This window comes from Passer montanus, unplaced genomic scaffold, assembly GCF_014805655.1.
Source record: "Passer montanus isolate IOZ18808 unplaced genomic scaffold, ASM1480565v1 scaffold26, whole genome shotgun sequence".
Lineage (NCBI taxonomy): Eukaryota > Metazoa > Chordata > Aves > Passeriformes > Passeridae > Passer > Passer montanus.
Window position 1 is genome coordinate 5,045,936 of NW_024367261.1, and position 22,222 is coordinate 5,068,157.

Here is a 22,222-nt window from a genome sequence, read left to right on the forward strand (position 1 = left end):
GCCCTGGCACTCTCCTTGCCTCCTTGATTGTGGAAGCAAGTTTGATACGTGTGGTAAGATCAGAACAAGTGGTTCTCACAGCTCTGATGAGGATGTGGTGATCGAGGGTGGGACTGTGCCAGAAAGCACTGGCCACATTTTCCTTAGCTTATCTGTGTTCACCCTCTTTGGCATTCTTGTATCTCTTTCTATTTGAATGTTTTTTTTAAATCCAAGTCTCTTCCCAAAAGATCTGTTCACCCCTGATTGCTTTTCCCCTACTTGTTCTCAGTTATTATGTAGGGAATCTTAGACTTCTGTGATGTTACAGATCTGGTTACTGAAGGAATGCTGATGCTGCAGGTTCCACCTCCCAAAAGGTCTCCAATACCTTAAAGATCCCCCTTCAGTTTTCTGTGAAACTTGGCTGTTTCTTATCTAACTCCCCTTTAAACACTTGTGAAATCCTGTCATCCCTCATGGTCCTATCTGTGGCTTTTGTCAGTATCTTATCATGTTATCTGTCACATCTGGCAATTACCCATGTCATGTCCCTTTAGTTTTTCACATCCTGTTCAGTTGTCTTAACCTCAGGCCAGGGCCTCAGCAATGGTCTGTAATTTTCCTGCAGCCTGGATTTTCTCTTTCCCAGGTCAGGGCAATTCCATATTCTCTCTCCAGAAAGAATCAACAGCAGTCAGTATGGCTAAATATTCACTTTTTCAGACTTACTTGAGTAATCTAAATATCTAAGAGTAATAACTCCAAAATTCTAAATACGTGCTATTTAATCAAATAACACAATTTTAAAATGCGTATAAAGGAACAGATTTGGTCCTGTATAATTATCTTTCTACAGTTTCCTGAATGTTTTTTTGTTCTCTGACATCCTTGCTCCCTTTCTCCTAGCCACTGCTTTCAACGTCAAAATAAAGTGTTAAAACATTGCCTGCTCTGCTTAGCAGCATCTAATCAGTTTTATAAATAGAATGCTAAGCAAGCTACTTAGTGTAATTGTAAGCTGATTACATTTGGTCAGACCTAGACAAAACAGGAAAAATGCAGGTAATTTCTGGTTGATCATTACCACTGTATTTATTTAGGTAAGAAATTAGCTGCTAGCTCATTACAGGAAGGACACTTGCCAGTGTAGGTGCTTGAAGAGCGACCAGGCGGTTAACTTGATGTGAGTGTGATTTGTGGTGCGTGTTTGGGACTCGTATCCTGTCTTCCTCTCTTCAGCACTTGTGGTTTTTACTGTGATACCAACTGAAAGAATCAAGGAGCGGGGAGGGGTCAGGAGTCTATGCTCTCTGTTTAGCACCAAAATTATTTTCAGGGAGTAAGTGGTTTTGTGTTTGAAAAAAAAATAATTTGTGTATTTTGACAATATAGGGATAAAAATTGAGATGAATCTGAGCTCTAGAAACTCTGATTATTTTAAGCATGTAACAAAACGTAATTTCGTTGCAAAGTCACTGTAGAGCTTAGGTTAGAAGCTCATGTATTTCAAATCTTCTGAAAAAATCCTATATGAAAGACTTAAAAGAAGGTGCTTTAGGTCAACATCAAACCTATGAAACACAGCTTATGATGACTATGGGAACTTATTTTAAGAAATAGGTCTCCCTATTAAAAAGAGCAACTTCATTTCAGTTCAAATAGATTGATTTTTCTCCCTTTTGTCGTTGTGTTGAGTGCTAATTTCAAAGTAGATTCATCAATCTGCATCTTTTCCAAGCTATTTAAAAGCCTGGTGTTTGGAGGGATTGGTTTTGGGGTTTTTTTGTGAGCTTATCTCTGGAATTTTAATATTCTCTTTTTTGTGTTTAAATCCATTGATCAGGGTACCAGTACTGTTGTATGAAGTCTAGATTCCACCCTTGTTTTCTCTGGTTAGTCTCTCTGCAATTGTTTGGATGTGTTAGCATTAAACCGTGTAATTTTGTTTCCTGTCTTTTTTCAATCAAGATCAATCCTTCTTCCCTTTCCTTTATTCTCCTACTGAGGATATTCTGACTGCAGAAAACTTTGTGTCTCTCTAGTCTCGCGTGGCAATTTTTGCTTTCCCAAGTGCACAGTGTCCTTTAGGAATCACTGTCAGGAGCTCACTTTTGTGTCATCTATTAATGTGCCCTGAATGGCAGCCTTGTTGTGGTGTAACATAAAATGTTTCTGACCTAAAGCTGCACTTGCCATGAAGCTCATCGTGCCATTTGTATCCATTTCAGAGAGATCACCACATTTTGAAAAGTAGCAACTCCTGATTGTTGTGTCAATTAAAAGGAGCTGCCCAAATACAGCATTTTGTAGGATACATTGGGAATAGGAGGGTCCTTGTCACTGGAAATGAGTGAATAGATTTTGCTGTATGTTATTTGACTGAAAACATAATTGTTTGAATGATAATTTTTTAGGATGTCTTTTTTAAGAACCTGCTCTGTTTTTCAGTATTTGTCAGCTTTGAGAACTGACATAGAAGGAAAATAAGTTTAAAAATTTAAAATAGAAACCTTAGTGGGACTACTGTTTTTTCCTTTTTGATGTTATTTAAGAAAATGCTTTACTTGAAGAAAAAATAAGTTCTTTAAATTTGTTTTTATTCATAATTTTTGAATTTTGGAGGTTTATTTGTAGTGTAACCCCATGCTTTCATAATTAGTGCAGTAGGTGAGGAGTTGGACAGACTGTCATAGTTTTTGTTGGATGCATTGCCATGCCATGATGGTGCTTTAGTGCTTCTGGGGGAGAAGAATGTTTGATTTACGTTCTTTTTCAGAAGAGTATAAAATTCATGGCAATTGCATTGTGTAGATTAGAGATGTGTATGAGAAAATGTCTTAGTTACTGTTGTTTTCTTCTGTAGACTTTATCCCTCTTTTTAATTGCTTGTGGAACAAAAGGAACAATAAGAGTTGTTGGATGTAGGTACAGTGACTTATCTGAGGCCTCAAAAACATAAACATTTGAAAAGCAGATACAAAAAACTTCCATATCTGTAGCTTGTTTAGATCCCATAGTATTCCTCAAGCAATAGGCTGGGACAGTGCTCTGTACTGTACAGCATCTTCAGTGGTGATTCCCTCCCTCCTTGCAGTGATACATTTAAATTTTACCTTCATTACCCTTTCAAGCTTTACATGTAATTTATAAAATTTACTTTTTATATGTTAAAAAGTGTATATGCCCCTTTGTAGCAGATGTTTCAAGCAAAAATATTTTTGCTTCCAGTGTTAAGTGTACTGGTGAATTATTTTTGAGACCTCAGCTACATGTTTCATAGTTTTCATCAGTGTAAATTTTCATGCCATACACTTTTTGATCAGCCTTCTAGTGGTATAGATTTGGAGCTGCTATACCTCTGTGTAAGTTGGTACATAAATAAATAAATCTTTTTGCAAGATTGGATACAGAACTTTTATCTTCAGGATTTTTCATGGCAGATGTGCAGTGGATGACTGGCTTTGAGTTTCCATTAGGCATTGTATGAGTTTCTGTACTCACATTGCAAAGATGTTTTCTATCCTGTTTCATGAGTTTGAATACAGCACAATCAGCAATATTGTATATAATATAAACAGAATACAGCAAGTGTTTTTGTTGTGGTAACTGGCTGGAATTAATTTTATGGCCATCAGTTGTTGCACTTCTTTGGGTAGACACATGGAATGAGAATTCCTGTTGATCCTGAAGAGACTTGCACAAGCTTTGGAAGAGTTTCATGGATAATTTTGCTTCCTTTTTTTTTGTAATTTGAAGGCACTGAACTTTCTTTTGTTTGCAAGAACTCTTGCATTACAGTATTCTGCATATGCCAAGCCCAAAGGAGGATGCTGCTTCATTATTAGTGAATTTTACTCCCATCAGTGCTCCCAGTATTTGGAAACATTGGGCAAAACTGAATGCACAGCAGATTTTAAGATTGTAGGGGTTTTGGCAGTTTTTTCTCTTATTTGCAAAGTGTGAATGTACAGTATAATTTATGTCACTTTTAAGTTGATTTAATTTTGCCTTTTCTCTGGTGATCTTTGCTTGATACAGAGAGGCAGTTACAAAGAGATTTGCTGCTTACCTTCTCCTTATAGTCTTGCTTTCTTTCAAATAGGCAAATAAAAGACTTTTTTCTTTGGCTTTTGTGACCTGTGGTTAAAGACTGAATGTTTGTGTTGGATCCTCTGTATCCTACAGCACCTTTTAATAACGTTATCTAGAAAATGTTAAAACATTATGTCAATCCTGCATAATTTATCTCTACCTTTATGTGCTGCTTGTTAGTGGGCATAATCTGCAAATCCTGTCAAGCTGTTAATACCAGGCATTCTTTGTCCAGACTTACTGTACCAATAATAGGAACAGATGGTTTAGGACTGCCTTAATCATCATTTTGTACCCTCCCTCTCTTCAAAAATGCATTATTTGTATGTGTAATTAATTCATTGTGGCTAGTGGCAGAACAACAGGGCTTAGATGCTTGTCATTACCCCACTAAAATTCATTTTCTATGCTGTGCCTCCTGATAAATTCTGTGTTTCTTTGCTATAGATAATTTCCCGAGATCTTTAATAACTCCTTTCCACTTACACTGAAACTGATTCATTTAAAAGTAGTTTAAAAGAAATGTATTAGATGCATACATTGACACCGCTTCTGTGAGGGAAATTTTACCTTCCTACGTCAAAGGGACGTGTTGAGGATGCCTGAAGAGATACAAGTTGTAGCTTCTCTCTGGCACAATTGAATTCATGCTGTGTGGAACCACATCCAGCATTTTAGGTGAAGATTGCACATGGAGTCACAAGCTCCTTTTACTTGTTTCTGTGAATTAGGGCTGCACCATATGTCACTTACTGAATAATCTTGGCCAGTTTTTGAATGCTGTCATATTTCTTCTTTTTAATGCTTATGTGGAAATTGATGGCTAGGTTAAAAGAAGGTCTGCAGTTTCTTGTGTGGCTGTTTACCAAAAACAGGCTTGAAGGAACTCTTTATCTTTCTAGAAAAAAATTGTGGTTTTGATGGTGGTGACCTTTGATGGTGGATTGTTTGTACCTTCTCTTACATTCTTTCTAATTTCTCAAATTGTAGCTTTTCCTAATTTTCTATTCTCAAATTTCAGCTTTAAACTCTGGTTCCTAAAATTTTGGTTGTGTAATAAAAAAAAAACTGTTTTGATGTGTGTATGTTTTAGTGATCCAATGACATTGCATACTAAGATAAAAGTTTTTAAAAACATGTAAAAACTGTGGGGGTTTTTGGATAACACCAGGATGAACGCAAAAGCATTAAAAACTCTGTCCTGTGCAAAATCCTACATCTGAAGGCATGAGCTTTTAAAGGGAGCTAAGCGTTTTACCACATTTCAGATTCCAGTTTGGAATGGTTCTAATGGTGAGTGGCTTGTGTCTGTCTCTTAGCAGAGGACAAAACTTGCCCTTAATGATTTCACTTCTACCATTTTCTTATGATTTTAAGTCCATCTCCCTTCTTTTTTACTGTTCTTTTGAATGATAGTGCCTGAAAGTTGGCTTCCTATGTTCTTAAGATTTATTGGGGTTTGTTTGAAACATCAGAACAGATGTTTCTGTAATGCTTTCACTGTACCTTGGAACTGCTGAGTATATTAGGGGAGTGCTTGTTTTTGGTTGTATTTATTAACTTGGTTACTAGTTAATGTTTGTGATTGCTGTTGCAAAAATTTGCTGGGATCAGTTCCATCTTCTGAATTGAAGTTAACATAGAAGTTGTGCTGGAAAACAGACTTCAGCTACTTCTGTATCTGCATGAGTATGGAAGCAAAAAAAAATCTCCATTGCAATATTATTGAAATTCCTTAGTTCTCCACTCTGCTGTTTTGGTGATTAAAATGTCACTTGTGATGATGGAGAATCCTGACCTGTCTTCAGTGTTTTGTCAGATGAATAGAAACCCTTGTCTGCAGTTCAATTCCAGCAGTGGTTTAGTAATAGTGTTGTTTTTTACTAATTTTTCAGTACTCAAAGGTTTTTCATTGCTTCAGTCTCAAGTGTATGTCGAAGTACTAAATATCTCCAAGGGGTGTTCAGCCAATCTCAGGGATGTGGGGAGAACAGTTTTGTGTCAGGATTGACGAAAGTGCTAATACTAACTATAAAATAAAATTAAAAAAAAACCACAAAAAAACCCCCAAAAAAACCAACCAAAAAAACCCCCCAAAAAACCAAAAACAAAAAACAAACCCCCCCCAACCAAACAAAAAAAGGCAAAAAACCAAAAACCAAACAACAACAACAAACAAACAAAAAACCCCAAAAACCTACTACCATTCAAATGTCATAGGTTTTGAGTTCTCTGTTTTTTGGCTTTTACTTCTGATGATATCCAGAGGAAAGTCCCACAGGAGAGATCCCATGGCTTTTTAGCTTACTAAAGCTTGAGTCAGGCTATGGAAGGATTTTCTTTTAATGCATAATTTTGAAAACTTAACTGTACCAGACATAGCAGAAGAAATGCAGCATTTCTCAGTTTCTGGGTTGAATCATGTTAGATGCCATAAATATTTTAGATTAATTTGCTGATAAGCATCTGTACTTTCTTCAAATACATTTTTTGTAAATAGTATTTACAACTCAACATTTATTTAACACGTATAATTGTAAAATCTTTCCAATTCAAGCCTCAATTTTTAGCATTCATATTCTGTCTTGATATTGTCTTTTGTTTATATATGAGTCTAGTACTTGGAGTTTACCGAGTGTTGCTTTCACAGCTCGTGTTAGAAAATTGTTCCTGACATCAATTTAGGACTTTGTTGCTTTTTTTATCTGCCTGTTTTCTTCTTGAAGATCAAGTAAGAAATTCTGTCAATTCTGGCTGGTGGCATCTTAGTAAGGAATGTGGTGTTTCTGTAGTCTCCTAGGTATTTAACTGGATTCATTGATGTTTAGTTACACTTAGGAAATCGATCTTAGTGTTACAGCCCATTGCAAGTTACAGTAGAGCCTGAGATTTTTTTTTTCCTTACTGTTGCTGAACAAATCAAATTCCCTTTGATCTCAGTAATTCAAAGCAGGAGAGTTATAACTCCTGGTCCTCCCATATTCTGATTTCTAGGTTTATTTTGGTTTGTCAGTGGTACCAGCACAGTCTTCCTAGTGTCCATCTCATCTGCTCAGTGGCTAGAGCAGGGTTAATCCAACAATGCAATGAAAAGCCTGAGGGGAATGGGAAGGTCCTTGGGAATTTGGATCTGCCTTCTAACTAGATTGTAACTCTAAGTGGTCATGTCATGGTTACCCTGTGGGACAAGTCATATATTTTAGATTATTTGTTTCACCTGTTGTCTCCACAATTCTTACCACAAACCCTGAATCTTAACTTTTCTGTAAATGAAGAAGTTGAGACCACTGACAGCATCATCATTAGAACATTCCAGGTATCGTAAAAACTGGTAACTGAGTTTGATGTATACAGAATTTCACAGAGGAATTAAGTGCCCCTCCCCCCATCTCTTTTATGAAAACAAGCAACTGGAATGGCAGGGATTAACACTACTGCCTGTATGTGTGGCCAGATAGTTTTCATGGACGTAACCTCAATGTCAGTGGAGCCTGTACAGCCTCTTGCCTCTCAGGAAAGAATCTGGGATTTGTAAATTGCTCCACATACAGAAGGAGATTATTTTTCAAGTGTCTCCATGCCTTTACAGTCTGATTATGTTAGACTTTAGCCTATTATTTTAACCTTTTTTTCTTGCTCAGAGGTGCTGAACTTAGTCTTTCACTAAAAAGAGCTATTTATATTATAATGTGCTTCCTAATTTACTCCTTTCTTCTGAAAGCTTACTGTTAACTATGAAAAGGTAAAATGTATTCTTACATGAGTCCCTAGCCAGGTTTTTTGTCAGTAACCTAAAATTTAGCAGCTGAAGAGCATATAGTGAGATGCCAGGTAGCTGTGTTGAATAGTGGTCAGAGCCAGCGTGGGAGCTCCTTTAATCCTGGGCAGATGCTGAGCAGCCCACACTGGGCTTCAAGAGCCTTCATGTGTGCTGAGCCAGAGGCAAGGCAGGTGTGTGTTTTCCTTCTGATAGTAGTGGAAAGAGTTATCTCATCCATCTGTGAAGTGCATGAATGTCCTTTTGGATGAAAACTCTGTAAAATCTAGGAGCATTTCCCTATGGAGCGCTTTCAATTGCCTTACATGTTTCCTCCTGCTTGTCTTTTAACCTTGCTTTGAAGGCCACTTTTCTAAAACTGCTTTCAATTTAATCCTTTTCATTTTAATTACTCTCACAAATTGCTGTTTCTTTACATTGTGTTCCAAGTATGAAGTTCAGTTTTAATGTGAGGTCAGTGTATATTGTAGATGACTTTTTTGTCTCTAGACTCTTAGAGAAGACAGGAGGTATCTTCCTTCTGGCAGTTTATCAGTAAATACAAATACATTTATTTACTTGTAAAGGGGAGAAATGTAATACTCTATTATATGTTTTTCTCTGTGCATCTGTGTGCCAGGTCTTAATTACCCAACTAGAAAATGTACTGATATACTCGTAAGCCATTTGTTTTTCCAATGTCATCACAAGTCAGTTTCCTTTCCACTTCTCAGTTTAGTGTAATGTTCTTACCAAAGCTGCTGATAAATGGGATTACGGATTAAGATTTTTAAACTTAGAAGTTTTTATTTGGATCATTTGACTTAAAAAAAAAATCTTCCATGCTGCCAATGCTGAACATGGTTTCAATAAGCATGTACTTTATTATACATTTCTAAATAGAAGTTTTATTGAAAGTCTTGTGAGAAACCATAATATATGACTATTTCATGCTGTGTAAAATATAAACTCTTCAGTCTTTGAGTCTGAATTGGTATGAGGATACGAGGAAATACAGATCCTTAAATTTCAAGTCTGTGTTTTTACTGTATGCTAATCATAGATACTTTTAATTTTTCAGAGGGAAAAAAGTTTTTGTCAAATATTAATTTCCAACTTTCTTAATGAATGGTAATTATGTATATGGATATAGGAACAACATAGTGCATCTTAACCCTAAAAATATTGGTGGATTTTGAAAAGGAAAATTCTGGGGGTTTAGACAAAATGAGTGATTGCCACTTGGTTACTGTATTGCCATCTTGTTTTCTAACCTCTTTCAACACAATGGCAGTAATTGTTTCATCTTTCCTTTTGTAGACAAGTGTCATAAAATCTCCTGATTTTAGGTGCATGTAATGTAGTTTTTCCCCACTTACTTTCACAAGATGTTTCTTCCACTATGGTTTTGTTTCAGTCAATGGAAAACAACCATTTCCTGTGATTGTTGTTTACTCAACTACTGTTCCATTATTAAAAAAAATTAAGGAGGGCAACTTGTGAGAGTGTTTAGGACTTTTGTAACTCTGTTTAGAGTATGCAGGCTAGGAAAATTGTTTTGGGATAAGAGCCTGCAAATCACAGGTATTGTAAAGTAGCTTTTTTCTCTGGTATAAAAGGGAGAAACTGGCTTGGGAAAGGGATGGAGAAGAAGCAGGAAAGGAAATAGATACTCACAGGAAGTTGCAACTAATAGAATTCTTTACTGTGAATCACACTCTAGCTTATTTCCTGGTAAAGCACCCATTCTTTCAAAAACGTGTATTTAACATTCGGTGACGAAAGTGGGATGCTTTCTGAAAATGTGGAGGTAAATGCATTCTCTTGCTTCTTTTAGAATACTTTACCCTGCTTAAGAAAAAATTGTTTCAGCTTTGTGTGAGTTTTGTCTGTTCTTGATGCAAGAATAAATGCTGAATTGCTGAATCTGTTAAGGGGTAGGAGGAGTTATTATGGTATAGCATCTGTATTATGAAACAGTGTCTCTGGTAGGTGGCTGAAGAGTGCTTTAGTCTGTGGATAGAGAATAGAATAATTTATCTGGACAATTGTGAATTCAGTCTTTAATTTATTTTTCTTACAGTCACTTTTGCTTCAAAATTCAGACTTTAACTAGACATTCTGTGAGGTGCAGACTGAAAAAATGTTTTATGTAAATGAGTGTTTTGTAAGGCCAGCATTCTGCCTTATCTCAATTATTACATTGATTCTTCTTTAGCCTTTGAATTCATGATGAATCACTACCTTGTAGAAATGACAATTGGAGCATTTTGCAATTTCTTTAAAACAGAAAAAGTATTTCTCTTCATTTTATAGCCTCTGCATTCACAATTGCATAACCACTAAAAGTGAAAGGTGGCCTGGTATGAGGCAAAAAAGATATTATTATCTTTTTCTTCATTTCTTAGCTTTCGGGTACATGAGTACTGTGGGCTATGTGTCATATTCCATACTTGAAGCAATGAGGAATGTCACTGTATGTCTCTTTGCCTGTCTTTCCATTTTAACTGAGTGATATTGTCAAATTTTTCTCCTTCAGTTTTGCCAAGATGTTTTTGAATAGCCTTGATGAAAATTGAACACAGATTGTTATTCACTGTGCTGTAAATTGGTAAATCTCTGCTAAGCAAAAGATGCTTTAGTAACTAACGCATTAGGAAGTCTTGGTTGTTTTTGGAGCAGTGTATCTGGAAATTATGTAGCTAGATATAAATGTGCAATATTTGTATAATTGTACATGTTTATAAAGAGGTAGTGGCCTGATTTATAAACAGGTTGATTTTGTTTATTACATGTAATAATATTGCCATTATATATATGGTGACAGTCAAATTCTTTGATTTTTGTCTTTTAGTGAGTCTTAAAGCATGTAAAATAAATCCTGTAGTTCTACATGTGGTATTTCTAATTATTTTTTTAATTCTGCTCTTCTCCAACAGGAAGGAACTGGAGACATTCAAAGGTAAATTCTATTTTTATTTCCTACTTAAATGTTTGTAAGAATTACAGTAATTTGTGTGTTAAGTGAAACTAGGAAGGAACTTTTGCCCTTCTGCATTTGACAGTGTTAATTTTATGTTGACCCAGCAAGCTGTGTATTTTCCATTTTACCTGTTCTTGCTACTGTTTTCTTTGAGGGAGTCCTGAGTGTAGGGAGAACACAGATATTTTGTTGTCTTATCTAGGTTTCAGAGATTCCCTTATCCAATTCAAGCCTTTCCCTTGGTGTTCAATTTTTGTATTTAAGGGCTTTTTCTTCAACTAATTGATGTCTCATTCAGCATGGATATATTTTTGGCACATGTTGCAGGCTGTTACATGTTAGGTTTTTGTCTGGCTGTTTCCTGGGAATTTTTACAGTATTATGCAAATTTAATTTTTGTAGCTCAACTTGTTGGAGATACTCGATGATATACACAAATATTTGTCCAATATATGATGTAATGGCTGGCAACTCTGTCGTGTATTGCTTTATCTCTGGTACATAGATGGAGCACAGTCCCATTTTCAGGAAATCCTAAACTGGAGCCTACTCTACCTACTGGCATGAACGTTTGATCAGTTTGAGAATTGCTATTATCTCTTCCTTTGGATAGGATGTGACTATGGGTTTGTGACTAGTATTTATGAGAATGAAGTCGGTTGCATTGACTTATGTCAATCAATTGTCTCTTGAAATTGAAAGGAGGGATGGAAATTTCTATCAGCTGCACTCCTTTGCCTTTTCAGTTCATTACTGTTTCATCCTTGCGGTGCTACAAAAGGAAAATAACAGTTACAGTAATAGATAAGCAACACAGATTATGTGAAATGTCACTTTGTCTGTAACTTACCAAACCAACCCTCTTGTTGATTGATTTGACAGCTTTCAACATAGAGCAACTCAATACAAAACAGAAGGTAATGCCAGGCTCCTTCTGATCCAAAGCAAGGCAGCTACATTGTACTACCTGGTGCTTGTGAGAACAGTGGATCCTGATTTTCTGTTTGTATTGATCAAGTGTTTTAAGTGAGTTTCTGGAAGCCAGAAGAGTGGTTTGCAAAGTAATTTTTCTCTTGACCCCTTTTTGTTTTAATAGAGACTTTAATGTTATTTGACAGTAAGTATTTTACAAAGACAGTTATTCTGATGGAAGGGGAATGTGCTAGCTGTGTGTTGTCCTTGAAATTTATACCAAACTAAGCAAGTGGCTCTGCAATGGATACAGAGGCATACAGATTTCCAATATTGGTTGTGAAAGACTGGTCTTGGTAGCTAAGAGAAGGCTAGATAAGCATAGAGGGATGCATTGTGGAAAATGGATATTTAAACATCTGTCAACCTAATTTGTGTGGGTTTTTGTACAGTGAACTGGTGGACAAGCTTGTACCTGGCAGAAGAGGAGGAGTGTAATAGCTAAGAAAATTTCAAGAATGGTCTTGTGAAGCAGTCTAATTGCTTTCTAGAAGATGACAACAAGAAGGTTTAAAATAAACAATAGATTCAGTGTTTTGATTTTGGCAACAACTTTCACTGTTTTGCCTGACATTTCCCAGGAAACTGGGATTAAACTGCTAAAAATCCAGGTGCACAGTTGATTGAAAATAGAAACTTGGAGGAAATGTTCTTGGGTTTCTGATTTACTAAATTCTCAGATCTTGGAATTTTTGTTGTCAATCCAGATTGTGGAGTAGAAGTGCTCATTATGTTGGCTTCAGTCAGTCTTTTTGTGGCCCTTTGGACCTTACATCATTATCTGGCATATCTTTCATCAGCTGGAAATAGGGATAGTAGGAGACTCCTAGTTGTGAAGGATTCTTTACATAAAGGCAGATGTTTTGATTCTAGGGCAGCTTTGCCCAGTCTTACTCAAGGCTCCTACTTGAGTTTTCTGTTTTGAGCTGCTTCCAGGGCTCACTAGATTTTGGCAAAAATGATCTGTCACTCGATTTGCTTTAGTTCCAGTTGATGAAGCACGCTGAGATAGCTCTGTGGATGTCCATAGGAATCCTGTCTCAGAGGAAGGAAAAAGGCAGCAGCAAGGGCAAGCAGTGTGTCTTAAGGTAACAGTAACACTATAATCTAAAAAGCAATAGAAGCCAGGAAAAGTAGGCTCCAACTGAAACATGTTAAGTAGTTGAGTAGATGGTTCTTTACATTTTAATATTGCAAGTATAGCCTATATCCTCAACTAATTTATCTTAGCATAACTGTCTGGAGTGAAATTCTTCCTCAGCATTCTGTTCATTAAATACCCAGTACAGGGTCTATAAAGAAGAACTGTTTAAAATGTCTTCCCACACACTTGCATATTCTGTTGCATTTGCACTTGAAATCGTTGTACATTAAAATCTGTTCCAATGGAAAAACCTGAAATGCCATTTTTTTTAATAGTAACTTGTTATTTGTGAATTTGAATACCATATGCTAAAAAGTAATAGCTTCCAGGATATAAAAACGGTAAATGTCTTGCATAAAAATATCTTTCATAAAGATCTAAGATAATTTTATCTGAATATGCAGGAATTAAAGTACCACCAAAAAATCCTTCAATATGTTTGCTAGAAAGGGTTAAAAGAGAATTGTATGCACTTTTTTTGGTGTCCAGATGCAACTCTCATGTTCACCAGTGATGAGTTCTTATGCCTTACTCATTATAGAAAGTAAGTTTTACTGGAATTAAGAAACTGAATGGTCTAGTCTGAGATTGGAATTAGCACAGCACTAGAAATTTGAATGCTGTAATGCATCCCATCAATTGCACAATGAATACAGAAAATACAAATTTCATGTTGGCATTGACCCTGAGAGTGGGGGTGTGACTCACAAGGCTGCTGGGTAGTTTCACAGACCTCTCAGATCTGTTTTAAAACTTTACTTCCCTGAAGTTTTGTGTATGTGTAAATACAAATAGGTACACAGGTGTAGTCTGCAAATTTGGGAAATCTTCAAGTGTCTGTAACTTAAAAACATTTTAAGTGTCCTTGTATATACGTAGTATCTATTTTAACATTGAAGCAAAATTTACACAACCAAGAAATGGAATTATTCCTGGTTTCATTTACAGCTTCCCACTGTGTGCCAAGGTACAAAGTGGTAATTCATTGATCTTTTAAATATATTCTTTGAAGATACCAGGTGTTATCCAGAATGGGCCCTGACAAGGAATGTGTATATGCCAGGTTGCAGCACTGAAAGTGTTGAGAATCCACTAACTCTCTTGCTCATTGATCTTAGTACCTTTAAGTAGTATAAGAATAAATAAGAATGTAATACTACTTTAAGAAATTATTAATTACTTTTGTATTTGTCAGTGTTTTAGAATTTGTTTCTGCCATTATCACGTTGGTGTTGCAGATTGTGCTGTATGTCATTGTGAGGAATAGATTTTACTATACCTCCTTTTGCTTTAAGACTTATTTTTACAGGGCCAGACATTCTCCTTTGTTGTTCGCTGTAGCCAGTGTGCAGGGGCAGGACCAGCCTTTCCAGTCTCTCTTCTTTCTACCACAAGGGTTTTCTATTACAGAGTAATTGAAATTGATTATTATTTAATAATCTGTGAATCTGAGAAAGTGAAGGGTAGAAGCTTTCCTGCTTTTTTTTTTTTGGTGTTAAACATCTCTCTCTGAAGTAGGCAGGGAATGAGTGTTGATATCTTTGTTGACACTGCTGCAGCACTGGCATTTGTGTATGTGAAGCATGAGGACAGAACATCTCAAAGGTTGTCCAGTTCCTTATATTTTTAGTACTTTATCTTACAGAGGTCTTTGCTATAAAAGATGATGGTTTTATGAATTGGAAAACATTGGTGTGCCATATGAAGTAGCCTGCAAATTCCTTTCTAGCTTGCACTGGTTTCAGTCTTGGGAGAGCTGCTTGTTGGAATTGGCTTGTGCTCTGTGCTGTCCTGTCTTGGCTGACACTCACAAGGATGCTAAAAAAAGAGTGTTCTGTTCTGAATCTTGGCAATTTCTTGCAATAGTACAGTTTAGTTTACTTGATATTTGTGTTTGGTTTTGATTTTAGTATTTGATGGGTTGTGCTCTTGCATCGTTTAGGAAGGTATCATTTCCATTTTACAGCTGAGAAACTGGAAATTTGATAACACATATGTGGTTATTTGCTCCTGATACTTGAAACCTAGTGCATTTAGGACTGCATTGAGATTTCAAATCATTCCATTATCCTTCTAGGCACATCATACAATTTTTTAATTTATTTTTTCTTTTTTGAGTTAACATTCCTTTAGTTCCAGAGCAGACAGGATTGTGTAGTAAATAGTTACAGAATACTGTTAATCTCATTAGAAGATGGAAGAATAGAGCAAATAATGGGAGCAGTGAGAGAGTAGGAAAAAAAAAGTTTTAAAAGTAGTAGAATTGCACAATAGTAATAACATATATGTTGAGTTTACTTCTAATTTACCCAAATAGGAAGTATATACATGATAGATTTCAAAACTGTAAAAGTCCCTTTTTATTAAAAGTTCAGGAGGCACTGAGTTTGTTTCTGGAAACAAACAGCAGTAGAGGCTGTTTGCAGATCAGCAACACAGCACTTTTGGACAATGAAAGGTGGCAGCAACTCTGCAAGGGCAAATACGTGCATGGCTTTGGCTACTGAGTCATGCATATTTCTAAGCTTTAACAGGATTAGTTTGATTCAAGCTCAGGGAAACAGCTCATGTGACCATTTTCAGCACTTCTGTTTACCGTACAACAAAATATGTTTTCAGCCTTTTGAATCAGAGGTCTCTCCCAAACAAGGCCTGATAAGTTTTAAGAGCTTTGTCAAAATATTCTTTGAGAAACTGACCTGTGAAGTAAAGAGGTATTTTTTCTTGCTTTTGCCTTCAAGGTTAAGTCATTGGGTCACATTTGATATGCAGATTTTTTTTTGGCATCCCTGTTCATGCATCTAACTGTTGAAATTACAGTTTTCCAGTCCTTTTATTAGGAGATTAAATATGTTTATATCCAAACTTTAATTTCTGGAGTTTGGCTGTTCCCTCTTCTAAGAGCACACAATATTTGGAGCAGTCTGTTGACTCCATCTCTTTGTTCCCCATTTCTTTGAAATCTACTTACTTTAACAAATAGTATGTCAAACTGATTTTTTTTTTTTTTGCATCCAGTCTAGGGATCCTCTTTATCTTGCTGTGTTCTGATGGCTGTCAAAATAAAACTCCTTGTTCCTACTTTTCCTATTGCCTTCCAGATGCATGAGTAATATGCAGTGGAGGTCTTTACAGCTTGTGGTTGACAAAGCCCATAAATTCAGTGACGTAGCTGCTCTTGAAGTTGAGCTGTCATTTTGAGCACATAATCCTGTATACTTCTTCTGAGCAAGAGTAAGGTGACATTGGGGTAGAAATTAATTCCATCCACATGGAGTTCAATTACTTTAACATTTCTGTGGTCCAAAATTTCGATATTTAAATCTTGTTGCACAGATAACTCTTGCTTTGTCATACCAGAGAACAGTTAGGAAAGAATTGCCTAATTCTTTTGTAATAAAGCTAAAATGGAATTAAAATTTCAGGTTTATATTCTGATATGAGGGGTTTTCCTCATTATTTTGCTGTGAGCTGAAAATACCCTGATAGCTTTCTAGTTAGTACTGTGTTTTACTACCTTCTTTCCCATCTGGGCTATGGAAAGGGAGCCTTGCAACTTTGGATGCTCTGTGTTTTTTGTGGCAAGAACTGACCAAGACTCTTACATATGATAATCATTCTCTAGGGAACAGAAAGATTTGAGTCTTGGGCACTTCTGGTCAAACCTTGAGTGAAAGGCAAATAAGCTTAATTACTTAAATCTTCCATTTTAGTGTAATAGGATGAGACAGATGAAGGAGAAAACAAGATTCTGAATTGTCCTTATAGCTACCTTGCTTTTGATTTTACTTTATATGTTTTCAAGTTTGCAGACTCTTGCATCTGTTTAATGTTTTCACAGTTTCTAGGTCTGTATCTAGCTTTTTATTTCTTCTATTTTTGCTCCTTTTTTCCCTTCCTGGAAATGGTATGGCCTTAAAATCATGCCTTGTAAAAAATAGTTATCTTTGTTTTAAAAACCTTTTAAACAGAGGAATTTAAGGAAGGTTCACCCTTGGTCTTTCACTGTGTTCAATCCTCCCCAGTAAATAATTGAATCTTTGTACATCTGGGCAGGTATTACCAACAGTGAAATGTATGTGTGAGCTTTCAAATGTACATTTCTGTAGCTCACAGGTGGATGGTGCTGAGTTGCACATGTCTGATTCTGTTTGGCTGAGTTTTCAAACTTAATTCAAACTTAATACTTTCAGGACTTGTCCTGCCTGTGTGTACATACCCAGGGACAGTGGAAGCTTTCGGTTTTCTGGGATAATACATAAAAGCAATTGCTTGCCTCTTCCTGACCCTCTGAACGTGACTTTGTTCTCTACTGGCAACACAAATTGAGCATGAGGTGTAATTGAAAATGTATTAGCTGCCTTTACTGAGGCATCAAAACATTTGCAGGATTAAGTATTAGGACTGGGAGTGAAGCAAACTACAATGGATAATATCTTGTGTATGTATTTATTTTGCAGATGACTGGAAAGAAATTTATCTAATATGTTAATAAGCATCAAGTCTCCAGGGCAGATATTATTTTCTATACAAGAAATAGAATTTACATTTCAATGGAAGAGGGGGAAAAAGGGGAGGTTTGGCATATTTCAACTGTAGAAACAAAATTGCCTACAATTCTACCTTTGATTGCTGCATCAGAAAGCCCATTTCCACTGTGCTTTGCCCAAAGGAGGCTGCGTTGTCAACTAACTCAAAATATAATGATTTGGGCTGAAAGAGACCTTAAAAATCATCTAATTCCAACCCTCCTGCCATGCCTGGGGTGCCACTCACTAAACCGGGTTGCTCAGAGCCCCATCCAACCCGGCCTTGAGCACTTCCAGGGATGAAGCATCCGCAGCCTCTCTGGCCAACCTGTGCCAGTACCTCACCACCCACTGAGTAAAGAATTTCTTCCTAACATCTAATCTAAATCTGCACCTTTTCATTTTAAATCCATTGCCCCTTGTCTGCCACTATCTGCCCATAAAATAGTCCCTCTCCCTCCTTTTTATAAACCCTCTTAAGGCCACAGTAAGGTCTCTCCAAAGTCATCTCTACTCCAGACTGAAAAACCCCAGTTCTTAATTTGATATGATGGGGAATTATTTCGTTTTGCTCATTTTTCGTTCATTTTCAACTGGTGAGGTGAAAACAGGGCTTTTTTTAGTCATAGTGTCAAAACAGCCTTGGGATCTTAGTGATGAAATGGCATTCATTACTGAGGTGGTTATATATTGGAAAAAGGCCTGAATTTTCTAAGCTGCAAATAGGGAGTAGGGTTTCTAAAGGAAGTTTCAAACGGCTGCTACAGAGACCAGATTATTTATGGGCAAACTAGATTGTCAAACTTCCTTGGAATAAATCGTGCGTGCTGTTGTAACTTGGCTGACCAAAACTAAGTTTGGTTTTGTCACTTCTACTCCAAACCGCTTTTGGTTTAGTGCTTTAAATGCTTGGTTTTTTTTTTCCTAATTATTGTGTTTGGCTGTAATGTAACTTTTTATGTTGCAGATTTGATAGTGCAGTTTGTAGCCTCCATGCTCAACTGGGTTTCAGGATTTTGGGTGATGGCTGTCACCTGAAAGTACTATTCAGACAATGAATTAGCATAACCCATAGAGTGCTGACATTACTGATACTTCTGAAACCTTGTGTTTATCAAGTTTTTTTAAATGCTAATTCTGACTGGGTAAGAGTGAAGACCAGGAACCTTCCTTTCTATTAAATTCTGCTTCCTCTACATATATTTTTAGAGAATCTTGTGGGTTTTATTTCGTGAGACACCCATATGCCCTCTCATCTTGTCTTTGCATTGCATTTTGAGGGGGCTGGTTTATCCTCCCAACAAATTTTAAATGGTTATGCATCTATGTAGTTCTGGTTTTTTTTTTCCTTGATTCCTATCTCTCCGTAATCTAGTGTTGCACTAAGTCAAAATCCCTTTCAGAGGTCAGATGTATCACAACAAATTTGGCATCACTGCAGCTTAAGATCAGATGCCTCATGGGTGTGCAGCTCCTGTTGGCTGTGGTGGAAGTTTACTCTATGCTAGAATCAGTCTTGCAGAATCCTCTGTTTTGTGAGGAGTGGAGGAGGCCAGGGTGACAATAGGAGTTTTCTTCAGCTTTTGCCAGGGTGAATAGCAAACTGTGTAGATAATAGGAAACAATTTCATGGGAACATAAGTCCCATGAACTGTCATACTGTCATAACTGTCATACACAGTTTGTCTAGAATAGAAAATATTTAAAGGTGTAATATTTTAATTGTCTAATTGCTTAAATGACTGATGTGGAAAAAAATAGAAGTTGGTTCTGTCTACAGCTCTAACTTGAATTCATCCTTTAATTACTGAAGTCCAGACTGAAGCAGGATTATCTCATGATTATTATTATTCTTTTAATCTTTCACATAGATATTTTTGGTGTTATTTTCACCAGTTAAACCCAAGTTTTGTAGGCCAAACATTCTGGGTGTTTTTGCTTTTAATGATGTTGATTGGAGAAGTATTTGTAATATAATAGCCTTTTGTTCCTACCCTGTATTTTGATAATTGTCACAGAGAAGATTTGCTAAATCTGATCTTTTTAAGTAAAAGAAAGGAATTGCTAAGGCTGTCCTGGTTTGTGCACCCTCCTGAACTGAAGAGGCAACGTGTGCCAGTGTTCCTAATTCTGAGGAGTGCCTTACAGTTTTTGAACATAAATGCACTGTTGTGTAACTGCAGCATCAGCAGAGCCAAAGATTCTCAGTCGTATGCTGTTGCTGTATTTTTTTTCCTCAACTGCATAGCCTTTTTTTTTTTTTCAGTTTTTAATGAAAATGTAGCCTGGATATATAACACAGAAAATACAGTGGAGAATACTGTTCTAATTTATTTTAAAATCACATCCAAGGCTTTTAATATTTTATGTGTGAAGTAAGAATAGTATGTAATCTGGTTTGTGGGGTATCTGAGCTAAGCCATGTTAAGGAAAGGCACTTTAAGGGGTGAGCCTTGTGAACAGTGCCTAATTAAAAAAAGGATTCAGAACCCTTCTGTACCTTTCCCCTTGCTCCCGAATCATTTGCCAACGCTTCCAGCTCTCTGCCAAACAAACACATGCTGTAGCTGCGTGTCATCAGATTATATCCCGCTGGGAAGATTTCAGTCTCCGCAGCACCCCTTGGTTCAGCAGCGTGTGGTATCTTCCCAAATACATGCCTGCATTTCTGGTGGAGCCCAGCTGCCGGGAGCTTGTGCTCAGGTTCTGGGGAGGCGCTGAGTTGGAGTCTCCATGTGTGTGCAGCTGCATCTGCGTGCGAGTGGCCCATCGGAAACTGCCCGTCGCGGTACCACTGCTTTGAAAAAGCAGCCTTCTGGCAAAGGTCTTTGTTCTGCATCAGTGAAGATGCACATCACTGGGGCTGCTTGGTAACTGGAGCTTTCACTTGACCAGTGCTGGGTTTCTTTTTACTTGCTTATTTCTTACTGCCATGTCATCTCCGGGAGGCACTGAGAATTCTCAGAAGAATTCACGTAGGTGGAACTTTATTATCATCTTTGTTATTTGTCACCTTAACTTGCCAAGCTGTATGTAAAATGCAAAATGAAATTAAAGTTAGCTTAATTAATTTTCTCAGTTACCACCATTGCCTGATTTGCAAAGGGTGTGCTGTAAATGACAGGTGAATTATTAACTTGATTTAGCAAATTGGAAAGAAATGGTGACTTAATGTCTATTTTTTTCAGGGCTTTTGTTTATTGCTTTGCTTTTGTGTGTCGCTTTGCATTATTGTCAAGGTAATATTAATCAGAATTAGTAAAAGAATGCAAATACGCAGATATCTTGTTAGCTAAAATTCAAGCAGGCGTGTCTAAGGGTGGGGTGACACCAGATGATGAGAGGAGACAGAGAATTGTTATCTGAAGATAAAACCAAGAATAAAAAAAATAGAGCAGTGAATGTTAGTATAGATAGTCATGCTAATTTCCTTTAGATAGATAAAACAATTTTAAAGGTATATTTTAATTGAAGCAGGTAAGGCTGTTTACATCCATATAAAACCCCCTTTATCATATGAAACAATGTTCTTAATCATGCAACCAATAACATTTTTATGCTGTTAATTTGTAAGTAATGGTGTTTAGAACTTGCACTAATTGAAGTAGAAATAAAATGTAGATTTCTACTCTGATTCTTTTTATATTCTTTTACATAACCACTAGAAGAGGTTTTTTTTCTGTTACCATTCACGTGGATTTTTTTTCTGTGGATGTCCAGGGCCATAAGATAAGAGGAAATTGAACTATTTTCTATTTTAATAACCTGTTGGAGCATGCCTTTATCAAGGCTCTACCTGTGAGTTGTAATTTTGACAACTAAAGTTGATATTTGTGTTAAATAATTATGTGAAGTTGAATATTTTGTTTTAAGCAACTAATCTGATATGGGAGATCTCTTTACATTTGTGTTGATTAGATATACTTAATTTGTAAATATGCTTGTTTTCCATAAGTCTAGTCTGATTGTTTACTTAAAGATGGCAAAACTTACCCTCTGTTCTGCTAAATGTGGTGTGACCACTGTGCACTCAAAATTGTGTAGTGTTGCAAGCAATATATATATATATATATACACACACACACACTTTGCTGGTATAATCCATTTTGTATTAACTGCTTGGTGCATATTGGCAAAAGTTGTCCCTCTTGATCTTGTTACTTGCTCTTTGTTCTTGCAGTGGAAGTAAGGGCAAAGAGCTGCACAGCTGCAAGTATTATTTCTGGTATAATCCATTTTGTATTAACTACTTGGTGCATATTGGCAAAAGTAGTCCCTCTTGATCTTGTTTACTTGCTCTTTGTTCTTGCAGTGGAAGTAAGGGCAAAGAGCTGCACAGCTGCAAGTATTATTTTTTCCTTATTTACCATCATATCTTGGACAGTAGAGCAGCTTTTATGTGTGTGGGGTGGGAACCAACCTTGGAATTATGTAAGGACTAGAATATGAGATTGGAGAATAATCTCAAATGTAAGCCTTAGCAATATTACTCCAAGTACTTCTGGGAAGAACTAGCAGAAAGTAGAAGCCTTAGTATGAACATTAACATTGGAATGGTTAACACATCTCTGGTAACCAGGATTATTCTAATTTTTTAAATCACATTTTCATCTATAGCTTTGTGACAGAAAAAAAAGTAACACAGATGTATTTTTTTATAATCTCTTTGCTTACCACTATATAGATTGTGGTTAATGACACGTTAAAAAATACTCATATACCTACTTTCAAACTCTCTAACAAGACCAACTGTAGTATTTTTG

At 36.5% G+C, this 22,222-nt stretch overlaps 1 protein-coding gene across 2 annotated transcripts in view; it reads left to right on the forward strand.

Annotated features, from left to right (window-relative positions):
• The window catches only part of DTNBP1 (dystrobrevin binding protein 1), a 63,756-nt gene that overhangs the window by 17,270 nt on the left and 24,264 nt on the right, over nt 1-22,222 (forward strand). For both annotated transcript variants that reach the window (XM_039711973.1, XM_039711974.1), the window contains exon 7: nt 10,771-10,793. In XM_039711973.1, the coding sequence (XP_039567907.1) occupies nt 10,771-10,793 (23 nt within the window). The remainder of the gene's footprint in view (nt 1-10,770; nt 10,794-22,222) is intronic.